This window comes from Camelina sativa, chromosome 18, assembly GCF_030686135.1.
Source record: "Camelina sativa cultivar CO46 ecotype springtype chromosome 18, ASM3068613v1".
NCBI classification, from domain to species: Eukaryota; Viridiplantae; Streptophyta; class Magnoliopsida; order Brassicales; family Brassicaceae; genus Camelina; species Camelina sativa.
Genome location: NC_141897.1, coordinates 16,341,836 through 16,358,180, shown reverse-complemented (window position 1 = coordinate 16,358,180; position 16,345 = coordinate 16,341,836). Strand labels below are relative to the sequence as shown.

The following is a 16,345-nucleotide window of genomic DNA, read 5'->3' as shown; positions in this document are numbered from 1 at the left end:
TAACCGTTAATTAACAGTAATCGTATCAAAACAGTTGGTTAATCGCATAGTTAAACCGTAATTTGTTAACCGTAACCGTTTTGAAAATATAACAAAATATACTAATAATTATTTATTTAATATGAATCTTATGATACTAAAAAAATATGAGTACACTAAAAGAACATAATAATTATAAATAAATAATTTTAATTATATTATATCATCAAATAATATCAATCGTATCAAATTATCAAATAACCGTAACCGCTTCAACATGAACCGTATTTAACCGTAACCGTTAACCGTTTATTAAACGGTTATGGTTAAGGTTAAACAAAATTTCTAACCGTAACAGTGATAACCATAACCGTGGTCATACCTACTTACCGAAGAAAGGATTACCGGAATCAGTCAGTGACGACTACATGACAGCGGCGTAGTCGTCCAAGTAAACATAGATTTGCTTTAGGTTTTTCGCCTTAAAAATTTTGGGGGCCTACATTATTTTTTTAATTAAATCAAGATTTCTTTTTTTGGGCCCACATTAGGAATAGTTAAATATTAACATAAACTAAGTAAAAAACTCAAAATTCATCTAAACATACACACAATAACAATTAAGAAAACGAACACAACCACATACAGAATACAGTAGAACCTCTATAAATTAATACTCGGTAAATTAATAACCTCTATAAATTAATAAATTTCTTTGGTCCCAAGTTGGAACTAGTGTAATTTTGGACATTATTCGATAAAATAATAAATTAATAATTTTTTAAAAAATCCTATGTAAAAATATGGTCCCATCAATATCATAAATTAATAATCAAATAAACTAATATATATATATATATATATATATATATATATAAAGAAAATCTAGTGAAATATGGTCTATTGTTGTTTGTTTCTTCTTGAATTTGAATTTTTGTCGGGGAGCATCTCTAATCTTTCTGACTGCATCAAAAATTTTTGGTGTTGTCTTCTCAAATCGCATCCAAAAATTGTAGAGAGTTCTTGACGCGAAAATTGCTTCCTTACGTGTAACTGGTCTAAAAGTACTGTCATATCTTCTTCAACTTCATCATTCCCTTAAAAAATAGTAGCAGCAATTTCTTCTAAACTCTGAATTTCTGATAAAAATCCTCTTCATAAATTAATATTAATTTATCGATAAATTAAAACATTTATAAATTAATAAAATTTCATGGTGCCGTTTGTAGAGGTTTTAGTGTATAATCAAACTTAATTTGATTATCATTTCATTTTTTATAATAAAAAAGTTTTAAAAATCTAAATTCACTAAAATAGCATTGATCGAATATAATAACTCCATAATTAATCACAGTGACTGTTTACAGTTTACAGGCACAAGATTAAAGAAAGGCCAAAAGACACACACAAAAAAAAGTCGTTATTACGAAACTCCATAATCTCTAAATCTGGCTGCTCTCGTCAGACACTGAACTAGTCATCATCTTCTTCACCACTCTAGACGGCGACGAGCTTGGAGTCGCCGTCAAGCTATACGATTCAATATCGCCGGATATAGCCAAATGCGGGCTCGGCCTTAGTATCTCCGCTAATGGTCCTCCAGGCGTGGTAGACATCGGAGCAAGCCAGCTTGACATCTCCTCTAGTGAAGCAGACACACCATAAGGACCATACCCGTGATGATCCTCACGACCCGATCCGATTACTCCTAACCCCATTTGGATCAGGCCCATTTCGTCTTGGCCCATTAAGTTGTTTCCTCCCATTGAAAGATCAAGCGAGTACAGAGAGAGATTGCCATTGGATGAAGCAACAGGTGTAGGTGTTGAAGTTGTTGTACTCTGTTTCTCTGATGATCTTACTCCATCTGACCAGACATCGATGAAATTGAGATACTTGTTCTCTTGTTCTGTTGTCGCTGATACACGAAACATCTCGCTTCCTCTGTTTCCAGTTCAAAACAAAAACTAAAGACCATCAAAACAGAGACCAAAACCGAAAAAACAGAGCATGGTTCTTCGAATAAAAAAAACAGAGTATGATTCTAAGACTAGTTTAAGAGCAGTACCTTGATTCTATATAGTTTGAGAGGGATGAAGAAACCTCCACTGGCTCAAGTATCTTGTCTTTTACGGAACTACTAGAAAGCTTTTGAGGAAGAGTTTTGAGATCTCTGTTTTTAACAGAACCACCATTGTTGTTAGGGCGAGAATAAGGAGGTTCCACATGCTTTCTTGAACGAGGACGGCCTCTATGTAAGTGTCTCTCACAGTATTTGTGATTAGAGACGACTTCTTTAGCGCATCTCCATTTTTTCCCGTCTGTTCTCCGGCATCTTCCCGGCTCTAGATCCCCGACGATGTTTTTATTGATACAGGGAGAAGCAGAGGAAGATGACGAAACAAGGAGATCGAAAGGAACAGGAATAGATGCGATCATGTACTTGTAGATCATCGCTTGTCTCTCGAGCTCCTTCAGTTGCGCGTTTGTGAAAGGGTAATAATAATAACAACCCAATACTCCGTTTCCTGAATCTGTTAACAAATCAATGAGAAGAACATTTCTTTAGTTATGCTCTGTTTTTCTTTTTTTGAGAATCAAAAAGAAAAGAAAAGAGAACAGAGGAGAGAAGTAGTTACAAGGAGTAATGGCATGATGAGGATGAGGATGAGGATGAATCTCCATGTATTGTTGCTGATTCAAACCAAACATAGAATCACTTCTACATGGAACTGTTGTCTTGTCTGAAACTTTGAGAAAGTCCATCAAAGGGTTTGAGATTAAAAAAAAGAACTCTTTGTGAAGCTTTTGAGATTTGTTTTTTGCCCTTTATATCTTCATGAGAAGACACTTAAGAACATGTGACTTCTTTTTTCAAAAGAAAGAAAGTAAAAGATACGTTTTACTGAAGGTTGTGTGGGCTATATAAATTTGGTGAGAAGATAATGAGTAAAACGTTGCTTGCCTTTACTTTCATATCATGCTAATGTACTAACAAATATATATATATATATATATATATATATATAATTCCATAATAGGGAGAGAGATTGGGGTGGATACAATTGATATGGAGTAGTGATGGGTTGCCGCCAAGATTGTCCTATACTATGCTTCCATGCTTCCGACATTTGGATCAATCCTTAAAAGACAGACCCATCTTGAGATCAATATCATATCAATTAGGGGATGTAACGATCTAACGGTGGGGAACTTTTCTCCGAGTCTAGTTTGTAGATTGGCATAGATATTTATTTTTGACGGCTGATAGATATGGAGATCAACATGGGCACATGGCAATGTAAAACTATGTAGAATAGTAGTTTAATTGAAAACTTTGGCTCTAAACACTCTTGTATATGGCATGCTAACTACAAAATCGTAAACTGATCCATATAAAACATCCTTCCCTAAGTATCATAGATTACAAAAAGTGTAACACACTAATAAACAAATTAACCCGCTTGGATCAAATTGCATAAAATATCTTTGCTCATTGTTTTGAAGACGGAAATTCTCAAAGAATCAATGATACGTTAGATGTAAGGAAAAATGGGTTAAGATTGTGACAAGAGCAAAGAAAGTGAAGTTGTTGGGTAGCCAAGTAACGAACGTCTTTCTATTTGTCTCAAGCTTTAATTCCAACGAGGCAGAAGCCACGAGACCAAATAAAATGGCAAAAGTTGATGTGTACACACTCTTCTTCAGGACCCCATATCCCCACTAGTTGTCCTTTTGTTTATTTTTATAAAAAAGATTTCTTATGACTTCTCAGTCTATTGCCATTTCAATATTGATGCTCCTCTTCTTTCACATCCAATTAAAAGTGACATATGAGTTCATTGGAGTACTCTGACAACAAAGCTATAGAAGTAAATATCCATCAAACCAATTGCTACCTTTGTGACACTAAGAGCATCGTTACTAGAGAGAACGTGTCATCTTTGCTCAAAAAAAACAAAAAAAATATTTAATATATGATTAGTAAAAAATTGATATATGTTAAAAATACTAAGTAACAATTCTTTTCCTAGTAATTTCAGCAACGATTTTTCTCCTTCTCTCCTGTTTATATTTTTTATTAGTTTTTATTAAAAAAATTTGGGGGAAGTAACCACCACTAATGATGGTTTAACCTATCTTTGTATAGTAAATAAATATCATCTCGAAAGAAATGTTACGATATAAAAAATAATAACTAAGTGGTTGGATGCGATCCAACATTTACGTTTTCGAAAATGTTTTTATTTTGATGTTTTAATAAAAAGAGGAAAATGATGGAACAACAACAATGATCCGTGATTGAGTGTCGTATCTACATAACGAAATGTGTAAAATACAATTATGATATACTTAGGTGTATTCCAAATTTGAAGAGGTGTCGGGTGATAGTGAAGCCACCTTACCACCGCCAAGGAGACAAATGCATCACTTTCTCTTCTCATAATATTTGTTTTGTTTCCACTTTTTTAATTTTCTTTCTCACATTGGAATCTGTACCCATACAAACACCATGTGCGCTCGACATGTCTTTCCATTATGATTCCTTCTTTCGTTTCCTTATTTATTGTGTTTCTTTTGATTATGTGAAACTAGATTTGTTTTCTACAAACGAGATATTGTACAACGGGATTGGTAGATTAAATGACCAAAAAGCTAGGGACTTTGAGGTTTGTTTGCGAGATTTTATTTTCTTTTCATTAACTTACGTTATGTTGAATTTGAATATAGACGGTGACTCGGTAATACTAAAGACTAGAAGAATAAACTACTAAATATTTTGAAAGTGTAGATTACAAGCATGTGACAAGAGTTTGAGAGATATTGAAGCCCATATTAAGAAAACTATCCCTTAGCTTTGAAGATGGTATGTGTATGTCTAAATAAAAGTTGATCTGTTTAACAAGATTTTCTGATCCAAAACAATAGACCGAGCATAATTTTTTTTTATGACAAGAGTTACACAAAGAATCTAGCCATGTTTAAAAAATCTACAGAGAAAATGATGTCATGGTTCTTCACAAAGATAACGGTTTTATTTACGACTCAACAAAGTTTACACTTTAGCATCTTAAGAATCTAAAAAAAACTAATTCCAAAGCACGTTTGATTATGCAAATGTTGTATAACGAATAGAGGTAACCTTTACCATCAAATCTACAGAGAAATGGTGTGCCTAGGTCTCTCAACTCAACTAGTATTTACTGTCGGAAAAATGAGTATTCCCGTATATTTATCTATCCAACAACCGGTTAATAACAGTAATTTGCGGTCAAGATTATACGTGCGCCAGTGAGAGAACGTTTGACATAGGTTAGTAGGAGTTCATCAAACATAACTGGTACGTTTGCTCTCTCCACAAGTTTCATATTATCTATGATCTCGCTTGACAATATATACGTCAATGGGAAAAATCCTTATTCAAAATCAAATCTCATAACAAAAAAAAACGAAAAAAGATTAGCAGAGAGAGATATATTTACAAGAACTAACATCGATATCGCCGGCAAGTTTTCCAAATGCCAAGTCTCCAGATGCTACCATTTTTCGGAAACAAAGAGTGATGTGAAAGAGTTTAATGTTAATGGAGAAACATCATCTATGATGTCCTATAAACTGAGGTTCAAATTCTGAATCCAGTGTCCACTTTATTGTGTAAGCAATGACATAGATTATATTTTCTTTGAAAATATAGAATTATTTAGAAAATACTATACTTCAAAAATACTAGTTTAGATTCATTACGTTGAAGATGAATTTAGAAGGTGATAATAAAATGGTAGAATAAACTACTAAATCTTTGCAATGGTTTTAAGTGTAATTAATGTACAAAACCATAAATTATACATACAAAACCATAAATTACATACTTATGACTATTGAGTATGATCAATCTCCTTCTTCATCTTCCTTTTTTTCTTTTTCTTCCTCATCATCTCCTCTTTGAATATTTGTAGTTAGTTTCATACATTTTTTTGAAATGCACAATTTTATATAATAAATAAACTATTGAAATATTTTAAAATAGTTTAACTTGGTCTTTGTCAAGAATCTAATAACATATCAAAAATTCAAATCACAAAAAATACTCTAATTTCGTTTTTAGAAATAAATATATCTAAAAATATTTATAGCATACATAAAGTTAAATATTTTGAGTTAGAAGATGAATGAGGTATGTTTTTTTCTGACAATGAGTTAAATGTAAAATGTTACAATTATACGATGGAATTGTATAAAACATCAGAAATAGTTTAAAACTAATATAAAATATCAAAAAAATATTTTACATAATTAAACTATTATAAAATTTTATTGTACAAAATAAAGTTTAACCTGTGCTATAACACATGTACTCTCTAATTAAACTATTAAAGATATAGAATGCGGTTACATATGCTTATGCTCAGAAGCTAGAATTCGCATATGCTTATTTTAAACAAATCTTTCATTTTAATTGTAAACGCAAGGACTAAGTGCAAACGAATAGAATTTCCATTATTTTAGGGACTGTTATCGGAGATGTGATTTCTAAATCTATATAGAATTGTAAATAATAGAAATCAAAACATATGATTTTAGAAATAACATTTTTTATCCTTGGATTTGAATCCTTCTATTTTACTCTTTCAAATCCATTCAAAACAGGATTTTGAAATCCAAAAACAAATCATTAAATAAATAACATGTATTTGTAAATCATATAACCAAAAACACATAATTTTGATAAATATTTTAAAATTAGTGATTAAATAACATATGATTTTTGTTTGGATTTCAAAATCGATTGAAATCATATAACCTCACCGAAGCTAATCTAACACTTGTTTTCATTCTTTAATTTAAAACCACAACTTTTTTACCGGTGAGAGTCAGAGAGCCCATATAAAGACACTGGGTTCTTTAGTTCGTCTCATACTTTACTCATGAGATACCATACCATATTGCTCTTGGTCTAATAATCAATCTCAACATTATTGCTGGAGCTTCTGTTCACAAAACTACAAAACTACCTGTAGATCCCTAGCTTTTAGAATGTCTAGACAAAAGTTTCTGTATCTGAAGAACAAGGTTCTACTAGTTTCAGATTCAAAACAATTGATCGAACACAAATTTTCCATGGCAAGTGTTACAGCAAGTTTCAGTCCATTGTAGAGTACCTTAAACTTCATTGTTTTATAACAGTAGAGTCATACAAGAGAACTTCCAAGTTATTCATAAAAAGCGAAAAAGAGCATCTCAACTCAAAACATCATTGCCAAGCAAAAAGTGCCAATGTCGACACAGATCCTATTCAGTTGTCTCAGCAAGCTGAGGAGCTTCGCTTTCTCTCAAGCTTTCAAGAACAGAGATCCTTCTATTCAGAGAGTCATGAAAAGACTTTGCCTGTAGAAAACAAACATCATATCTACCGTTAACGACAGAATAAAGAGCTTCTCTGGATATTAACACATGATAGAATGGTTATGTCTCTTAACTCAACTAATTACTCAAATTACCAAATGTTTGGGAGTTTTTCTCATGTTTACACTATGGCACCTCAACATATAACGAATAGGTAGATATCCTATAAAATTTAAAGCTACAGAGAAAAATGCTGCTATGAATATCCACAATGATGACTGTTATGCTTCAAATCAACCAGTACTCAGCACTACCAAATGTTTGAAGCTAATTTGGCATCTCAAGATTCACATAGAAAAAACTAATTGTCACGCATGTTTTTGTAATGCAAATGCAGTATAACGAGTAGCTATCCTATAATCCTATAACTTACAGAGATCATACTGCTATGGATATTCACATTTCACTATGATGAGTTGATGACCATTGTGCTTCAACTCGACCAATACTCAACATTACTAAATGTTTGAAGATGTTCTCATCTCAACAATTTTGGCAACTCAAGATTCACAAAACCTAATTCTAAAACATGTTTTCAAAAATGTAGTACAGCATTAACGAATATGTGGCTAAGCATTTCCATGGTCCAAGGACCAACCCCTCACCACTAGCTAAATGACAACACAACCAGAAACCCTAATTCCTAACATCCAAAACTGTGTGATTCCTTCCTCCAAATTGGTCAAAACAGGTTGCATACGAACCTGAATCGCAGAGATGACAATAGAACCCTAGAGAATGCATTACGTATCTCCAAAATTTCTCAACTCTTTGTCCAATACAGATCAACAAATCAACAACTATGCTAACGAAAATGTCTCGATTCAGAAATTCGGAAACAAAATCTACGGTGAAATAGCTTGTTCTCAAGCAACAATCGAATGAAATGGATCCGATACAAGAATCAAAATTTTCGAATCGATTGGCTTACCTGCTGAGAAATCGATTCGTGAGCGACCTTGTAATCCTTGTAGAGAACAGAGAGTCCGATAAAAGACGCAGTCGCTGCTCCGGCGAAGAACGAAGCCAATCTTACCCTCAACACGTACCCCATCCTTCTTCTTCGTTCTCTCTTCTCAAATCTCTCCGATTCTATTCGAATCTTTTTTTTTTTTTTTTTTGCTTTAGAGAAGAAGACCAAACCGCGCACCTAACCGACGCCGTTTCTGTGAATAGTTTTGGAGACCAGTGCGATCAAAACCAACGTCGTTTTGATCAGTAATGTAAACGACGTCGTTGTGATACACATTGACCTCTTGGTACCAAAAAAATATTATGGTGACGGTGAGGTCTCTCTTCTAGGATTTCTAGCGATCGTTTTGGTCTTATCAAACGACACAAATTTAGGTGTGGGCGTTCGATTTTTCGGTTTGGTTTCGGTTTATAATTTTTTTGGTTTTATAAAAATAGAACCATAAAGATACCATAAGTAATTTGGTTTGGTTACGGTTCAGTTTTTTCGGTTTCATCAAAAATAAAACCATATAAAAATCATATATATCACAGTTTGGTTCGGTTTCGGTTTGGTTACGGTTTTTAACGGTTATTCTATGCTTTAAAAGCATTTCCAGACATTTGAGCGGTGACCACTTTGTTTTTTTACCGTTGGAGAAGGATCATCAATATCAGTTGCTTTCCTTTTTTCAGCAGGATTACGGTCTTGAATTGAATCTGCCATTTGCGATTATTTTTACAATAGATGATCAGTTGATAAGTTTATTAATAACATACAAAAAAACAAAGAGAACAAAAAAAAACCTTTGGTAGTTTGAGTTGCAGACTTGCACGGGAGGAGACGCATGTAAGAGGAACAAATACAATGACAACAAATAATTATGAATATATATAGGTTAGGGAATAGAGACTTAGGGTTAGAGTTTTGTAATTCTATAGATTAATAGGAGATCAATAACTATAAGCACAATAAAGAAAAAATTATTGATATTGTTATCTTATTATATAAATCTTGATGATAAAATTACTCATTAACAAGATCGTGACACGTGTCAAATATATTGATTAGATGTCGACACGTGTCTAATTCTATTTACAGAATTTTATATGTTTATATTTTAAAAAGTGTCAAAGTTATTCATTAACAAGATAGTGACACATGTCAAATATATTGATTAGATCATGACACGTGCCTACTTTTATTTACAGAATTTTACATGTTTATATTATAAAAAAATATATTTTTCTAAATCAAAAAGGAAAATTAACAAAATCAATATACTTTCTAATTATATTGTACGTTTGTTCTCAATAAAGTTTGACATGTGCAAACAAAAACGAAATTAATTAAACATGTATATTAATCAATAAATAATGAATAACAAAGTTAAAAAGAATAACATAAGCTATTTAACATAATTTTAGTCGAATATAAATTATATTTATCGTTGTAATATAATTTTTTATTGTAAGTAAGCACACAAAACCTTGAAAGAGTAATGAACTTAAAAAAAAAATTCAATTCATGATGTGTATTAGTATAGTTTTACATGTTTTATTTTAAAGATTTTAATGCATGTAGTAATATGAGAAACCTGAAAGAAAAATAGAAAAACTGAGTTTGCAGGAATGAATTTTTGGTTAATTGATGAAAACTGACAAAAGTATTACTTATGAAATTACAATATATACTAGAATAATATTTAGGATATTTTTGAATTTCCAAATTTTTTGTGGATGTTAACTGATTTTTTTATTGATTATTTATTGTTAAATTTAAAATACTAATCAATATACATATTATCTCATATGATGCTCATATTAGTTTTTTATTAATATTTTAATTCTAATACATGAAGAAGTGAATTATGGTTTTACGATGAAATAGATAGTTAAATGTGATTACTAAACTGAATGTTTAACGATGAAATTTATTTTAGATTAAAAAAATTCAAATATTAATATGTACCATTTTTAAAAAATTGATTCAAGAATATTATTCATATTTTTTATGTTTGATTTTATAATTTGAACACATGTATTTTTGTAATGCATATGTTAAAACATAAGATAATACAAAATATATTATAATTTATAGGAATGAATCTTCACTAATTTGATGGTAATGTCTATATATCTTTATATATGCTTTTATTTTATAACTTTCACTTATTTAAAATTGATTATGAAATGAGTTAAAATTATATTTTGTTAATTTTTATTTGTATATTCAATTCTTACTAAAATATAGACTTGATATGATTTATTAATTGTGTTTGATATAAAATATTTAATTCTATGCATTAAAATGAAATTTATAACTAAACTTAAAATATGGTTTATTACGATGTTATAGATATTTAAATGGTACTCCATGTCCTATAAGAGTTTTTGGATAAAAACACAAACATTAATAAACAATAAATATTATGTCATTTATAAAACTTGAACCAATAATAAAATATACGAAAACGATATATTTCTCCAAGAGAATATCATATCAAGCCAGATAGAACTCAATCTATTAACACGTGCTATATATCTCCGAGAAAATATTTCTCAATCTATATTTCTCAGACTCCATAGTTCAAGATCTATATCTCCTTTGAAACATAGTTTTCACCTAATTACCCACAAACATTGGTTTTGCTCAGTTCACTATTTACTGAACCAACTAAATAAAATAATAAAACAAATATAACATAATTTAAACCGAATTAAATTAAATAAAACAAATTAAAAGAAAAAAAAAGAACATAATGATTTTTTTCTGTTGATCAAAGATTGAGCTCTATCTAGCTTGATGTGATACTTTTTGTGGGAAAATAGATCGTTTTCCCGAAAAATATATTGCATAGTTCAAATAGTCATAAATTGTTATATTAATAAAAATTATACATAGAAATTTGAGAAAATATTATAAAATAATGCAAAAAGCCTTCCAACTCTTATATAATAAAATTGAGAAAGTATTAAAATGAAATATGAGAAGTTCATATTAAATATTAAAATGTTACAAGATAAAATCTAAAAACATGTCTATTACTACTTTATTATTCTCAAAAAGTTTTAAAATTTTTGCCCGCGTTATTCGCGGGCCTTATCTAGTACAATATAAAATCATAAGCTTGAGAAACTAATTATATCTAATTATCCTAAATTTTTGTAAAAAACCACAAAAATCATTCAGTTTTACGGTTTTTAACCAGACCTAACCTAAACCAAATGACTAATTAAAATAAAAACCAAATGAATTTTTAGATTTAACCAGAACCAAACCAAACTATTTATTACGGTTTGGTCGGTTCGGTTTTTCGGATTTCGGTTTTTTTGCCCACCCTCGCGCAATTATGTTCCCTGATTAAAAACCACGTCGTTTTGGTTCCCCACCATAAAAGCCTGAATATGGGCCGTAAATAGGTTGGTTCAATTGGCCCAAAGGACCAAGAACACGATCTTCTTCACTCGAGACCGAGGAGTAGAAAAAATAGCGAAATGATTGATTCTGTAAATTCCGAAGTTTCGAGTCTTCGTCTTGAGCTCTTGTCTCTTCAGCGTCAAACATTGCAACCATTTCCGTTCCTTTCGTTTCGTGAATCTATCTAGGGGTTTTTGTTTTTATTCACCATCTCTGTCTACGCTTCTTTTATCTAGAATCTTTCTAGGGTTTACTCACTTTTCCGGTAAACCCTAGTTTTAGTGAATCTTCGTTTAGTAATGGAGACCGCTTCGAGCGTTGCCTCGACTCGTGGCGGTTCCCTTCAGAATCCGCCACCTACTCCGTCAAGGAAAGAGTGGCGCGCCGTTTCTGATTCTCATAACGTTGGAAACACCACTGACTATGTAACTTTCAATGTTCGTTTAGAAATTTGAGCAAAGTTTTGATTTTTATGGTTACCCACTTCACATTTTGATTGCCCTTTGTAGGATTTGGAACAGTTGAAGCTAAATCAGACAGATGAGAGAACCATATACGAGGTTAATTACTTCTGTTCTTGCAATTTTACTTATTTGTGTTGCTTAATTGGATAGTGGGAAGATGATATTTTTCTTTTGTGGGGGGTTTTCTTGTAGTGTAGAATGGAAGCGAGCCGGTTGATTTGGATTACTATTCGATTACTATGGATGGTGAGCTGTTGCAGCAGCAAATTCATAACATTTCTAAACAGAAAGGGGAACTACAGCAGATGGAGATTGAGCTTCGAGCCCAAATGATTGCAATGGAATTCAAGAGAAACTTTGAGTCTCAATCTACAGAGTATGCTAATGCTGCTGCTAGAATGCAGGTTGGGTTCTTTTCTCCTTGATTGGTTTATCTATTTCACTGAGCACTTTACTATTGCAAGGAAGATGAAGGAATGTTTTTGAAATTTGTAGGAGCAACTTCATGACAAGGAGAGATCTATTCGGGAGATGGAGAGAATGATAGAAGAGAAGGACAGAGAGCTTCATGCGATTAAACTGGATAACGAAGCGGTCTGTTTGGTTTATATTGTATACCTATCCATTCGTAAGATATAAGTTCAATAGTCTGAATGAGGTATCTAAGTTGTTCTTGTAATTCTGCCAGGCTTGGGCGAAAGAGGGTCTCCTAAGGGAACAAAACAAAGAACTTGCCACTCTCAGGTGCTTTTAATTCTTGAAAATCTTTACTCTTTGCTATGGTCTTATGTGTTTTCCTTTTACCTTTGTTAGGCATCTTTTAGTACTTATATGTAACAGGCCACTTTTTTTTTCTTTCTGTTTTTTGATATGCAGAAGAGAGCGTGAGCACTCTGAAGCTGAGAGGTCTCAAAGTATACATAAATTATCTGAACTGCAGGAGCATATTCAAGAGAAAGAGAGCCAGCTCAATGAATTGAAGGAACAAGTTAGTGTTCCCATGTTTTTATGACACGATAAAATCTGTTAAATCATTTCATGGTTATGGATCTTTGAGTTATATCTCATTGTTCTATTAAAAATTTACTACACTAAAACAATGTTCTCATTATAATGGTTTGTAGCATCGGATTGCTCAAGAAACTATCTTGTACAAAGATGAGCAACTGAGAGAAGCACAAGGTTGGATTGCCCGTGCACAAGAGATGGATGCTTTACAATCTTCTACAAATCACTCGTTGCAGGCTGAATTGCGAGAACGCACTGAGCAGTATAACCATCTCTGGCATGGTTGTCAAAGACAGGTTTGGTTACCTGAATACCTTCAAATGTCTAATTGTTTTGCTGCTCGAGACTTTCCTACTCTTATCCTTTGTTGCTCCTTTCCATTGGTTTCAGTTTATGGAGATGGAGAGATTGCATTCGCATACAGTGCAACAGCTTCAGCTTGAGCTTGCCAATGTAAGGGAAGGAGGGCTCTCCAAAACAAGTTCCAATGGTGCCTCCCAGATTATCCAGAACAGTGGGAACCAATTTGAGGCTCATGGAAACAACTCAGACAGTGCAAATGTGAATGCCCATTCAAATGGAAAAAACACAGATAACATATCATCTTTTACTTCAAGTGATGATAGGCCTACCCAGGTACATGTATGTTTTTGTTGATTCTCGTTAGCAATTTCCTTTCGTTAACTTTTTTTTGTCTGTTGAGATGAATGTAAACATTTTCATACTTCAGTTGGGCTCGTCAGTGGGTAACTTTTAGGTGTTAGATGTTGAAAGTTTAATGTATCCATCTGCCCAAAAAGTATTATGCTGGAAATCAAGATGGTCCGTACAGAAGTTCGGGGAACTTGTAGTTGGAAATATATGTCTCATCCCTTGTCCACTCAATTTTATGCTGTTTGGTTGAAATTTTAGTTTGTGTCATGTTGCACATCATAGATTATCTGTTTTTGGGTCTGTTAACTAGCGTTTTTTTATTGCTTGTGGTCAAAAATTGATTGCAATCAAACAGTCTGCAAAAACACCTACAAAGTTCCTATTCTATCTGTAACTGCCTTTTCGCTTGTGATTATGTGTAGAACAACCGTGTTGATGGTGTATCAGCTTCTCATCTTGGGATGTATGGGTATTCTCAAGCGGGTCAAATGAATCCTCTGCACTCTTTTATCATGCATCAACAAGAGATGCCTCAGCTTGTTCAGCCTCAGGGACCTTCACCTCATGTTGTACAATCAGTGTTGCTGCAGCAAAAGGTAAGAGCTGTATAATGCATCTTTTGTTTTATTTTGTTACAGTTAATGAATATTTTCTTTCATGCTTTTTCTTTGCAGGCTGTACCACATAGTTCACAGATGCCAATGCAGAATCATGTGCACCCATCTCAAGGTGTTCATGGCTTGATAAATTCTGATGCGAAGAGTGATTACGAAGTGCCTGCCAATGAACAGTCATTTGGTCAAGGGTATGGAGATGTTCAAGAAGCACAATACGGATCTTCTACACCGGCGTCTTCTTTGAATGAACAGGTTGGTGATGTTCTTTTTTCACATGTGGTTATACATCTTCCATATGGTACAATCTTAAAAAGTACCCCTTAACAGGCAGTTAAATCTGGCAATGGACCCAATCACTCAGAGAATAGCTTTCAAGACATTTCTTCACAGTTCCGTGATGCCCTAAGGATAGACTCCAATGCCCTAAATCAGAGACCTGAGGTATGCAATACACAGATTATCTGGTAGATTCTCTTGGCTTGTAGAGCCTTGTTAGGTTGGCAACAGGGGAAATGTTCTGAATGTATCTTTCTATGTAGGAGGCGAATGGTCAGGTTTCACATGGTGAACATAATGGTGCTGGATCAATTATGCCTGAAACTCTAGTCTCATCCGGGAAAGCTGAGAGGAACTTAGAGAGCGCTCTTCTTGATGAAAGGTCGCTTCTGACATGCATCCTCCGTACTATACCAGCTGGTGGGAGAATCAGAATCAGTTCAACGGTAAGAACAAACTAGCTGTAACCAGAATGTGAGTGAACAATTGAATTTGAAATTGGGCATTTGTATAATATCTGTTTCTCTTGTTCAATACAGCTTCCAAACCGTTTGGGCAAAATGCTAGCACCTCTGCACTGGCATGATTACCGTAAAAAGTACGGGAAGCTGGACGATTTTGTTGCTAGCCACCTCGAGGTATGTCTCTTCCCAGAATTCCCAAACAATTTATGTGTTCTTCTCAAAGCTTTAAAGTTCTAAACTGGTTTTTGCTGCAGTTATTTGTGATAGAAGACGACTACATCCAAGTTAGAGATGGTGCACAGAAAATGGTAGCAGCTTCAGCAGCAGCAGCGAAAGTGGCAGCAGCAGCTACAGCGTCGTCAGCTCCAAACTCAATCTATGTGGCTATGACTCCTATGGCTCAGTCTCAAGGGTTAAAGAAGAATGACAAAACAGTCCAAAGAGGTAGGCAGAGCTCTGATTACATGGTGAAACAATAAAGGGAAAGCTTCAAATGAAAAGAAAGCTTTTGTTATCCTTATCAAGTCAAGCAAGTGATTACTCTGAGAATTATGAGAAGGCATAGAAAAGTGAATTTGCCATTATCTCTCATCTTTTTATTGTTTTCGTTTTTCGGTGTACAATCATCAAAGCTTAAAAAAAAAAAAATCGTTCGATTTTATTTCTAAAGTGCCTTATTAACCCACCTCTAAAATTCTCAATGTTGACCTTCTAAAAAAAACATTTATTTCTAAAAATATTAATTATATGATTAGTATATTCACTTTTTTCTTTACACTAAAAAACACTAAATAAAGAATCTAAAATCTATTCTTGGCAATTGAGGCAAAACCACTGCCTTCAGTTTGGTTACATGTCCCATGGCAATAAAGAAGCTAAAATCTATTTTTTAAGGTAAATTGAAACTTAAACTGATGTTTGAAATAGTGCAAAAATGAAAATTGTTTTGCAAGAAAACTATTGTTTACTGTTTAGAATCGATTGGACTATGTTTTTAGTTAGCATTATATAAGTTAAAAAAAAATAAATCAATCATAAATTTTTTTTTTGAAGTTACCGTATTTAATTAAAAATAAAGAATAACCATAAATGAATTATTATTATCTC

General features: G+C 32.8%; 3 protein-coding genes across 6 annotated transcripts; 1 reads left to right on the top strand and 2 right to left on the bottom strand.

The window, feature by feature from the left end:
* Positions 1–1,298: 1,298 nt before the first annotated feature.
* LOC104761394 (growth-regulating factor 7-like) lies at positions 1,299–2,961 on the bottom strand. Its single transcript, XM_010484472.3, has 3 exons — positions 2,619–2,961; positions 2,048–2,513; positions 1,299–1,923 (listed from the first exon to the last, which is right to left on the bottom strand). Exons 1-3 carry the CDS (start codon positions 2,743–2,745, stop codon positions 1,422–1,424), a joined length of 1,095 nt encoding a protein of 364 aa, XP_010482774.1. The 5' UTR covers positions 2,746–2,961; the 3' UTR covers positions 1,299–1,421.
* A 4,116-nt stretch (positions 2,962–7,077) lies between these two features.
* On the bottom strand, positions 7,078–8,534 carry LOC104761393 (uncharacterized). Its single transcript, XM_019240205.2, has 2 exons — positions 8,315–8,534; positions 7,078–7,365 (listed from the first exon to the last, which is right to left on the bottom strand). The coding sequence occupies exons 1-2, from the start codon at positions 8,435–8,437 to the stop codon at positions 7,270–7,272; spliced, it is 219 nt and encodes a 72-aa protein (XP_019095750.1). The 5' UTR covers positions 8,438–8,534; the 3' UTR covers positions 7,078–7,269.
* Positions 8,535–11,760: 3,226 nt separating this feature from the next.
* Positions 11,761–15,899, top strand: LOC104761392 (uncharacterized). Of its 4 annotated transcripts, none has more exons than XM_087499476.1 (14): positions 11,761–12,180; positions 12,265–12,315; positions 12,417–12,623; positions 12,715–12,813; positions 12,908–12,963; positions 13,096–13,207; positions 13,344–13,523; positions 13,618–13,863; positions 14,304–14,477; positions 14,556–14,750; positions 14,826–14,939; positions 15,038–15,220; positions 15,314–15,412; positions 15,493–15,899. In XM_087499476.1, the coding sequence occupies exons 1-14, from the start codon at positions 12,055–12,057 to the stop codon at positions 15,715–15,717; spliced, it is 2,067 nt and encodes a 688-aa protein (XP_087355602.1). In that variant the 5' UTR covers positions 11,761–12,054; the 3' UTR covers positions 15,718–15,899. The 4 variants fall into 4 exon arrangements, with proteins under 4 accessions (XP_087355602.1, XP_010482771.1, XP_010482770.1 ...); XM_010484469.3 differs by having other exon boundaries at positions 13,618–13,869; XM_010484468.3 differs by having other exon boundaries at positions 11,761–12,192.
* Positions 15,900–16,345: the final 446 nt, after the last annotated feature.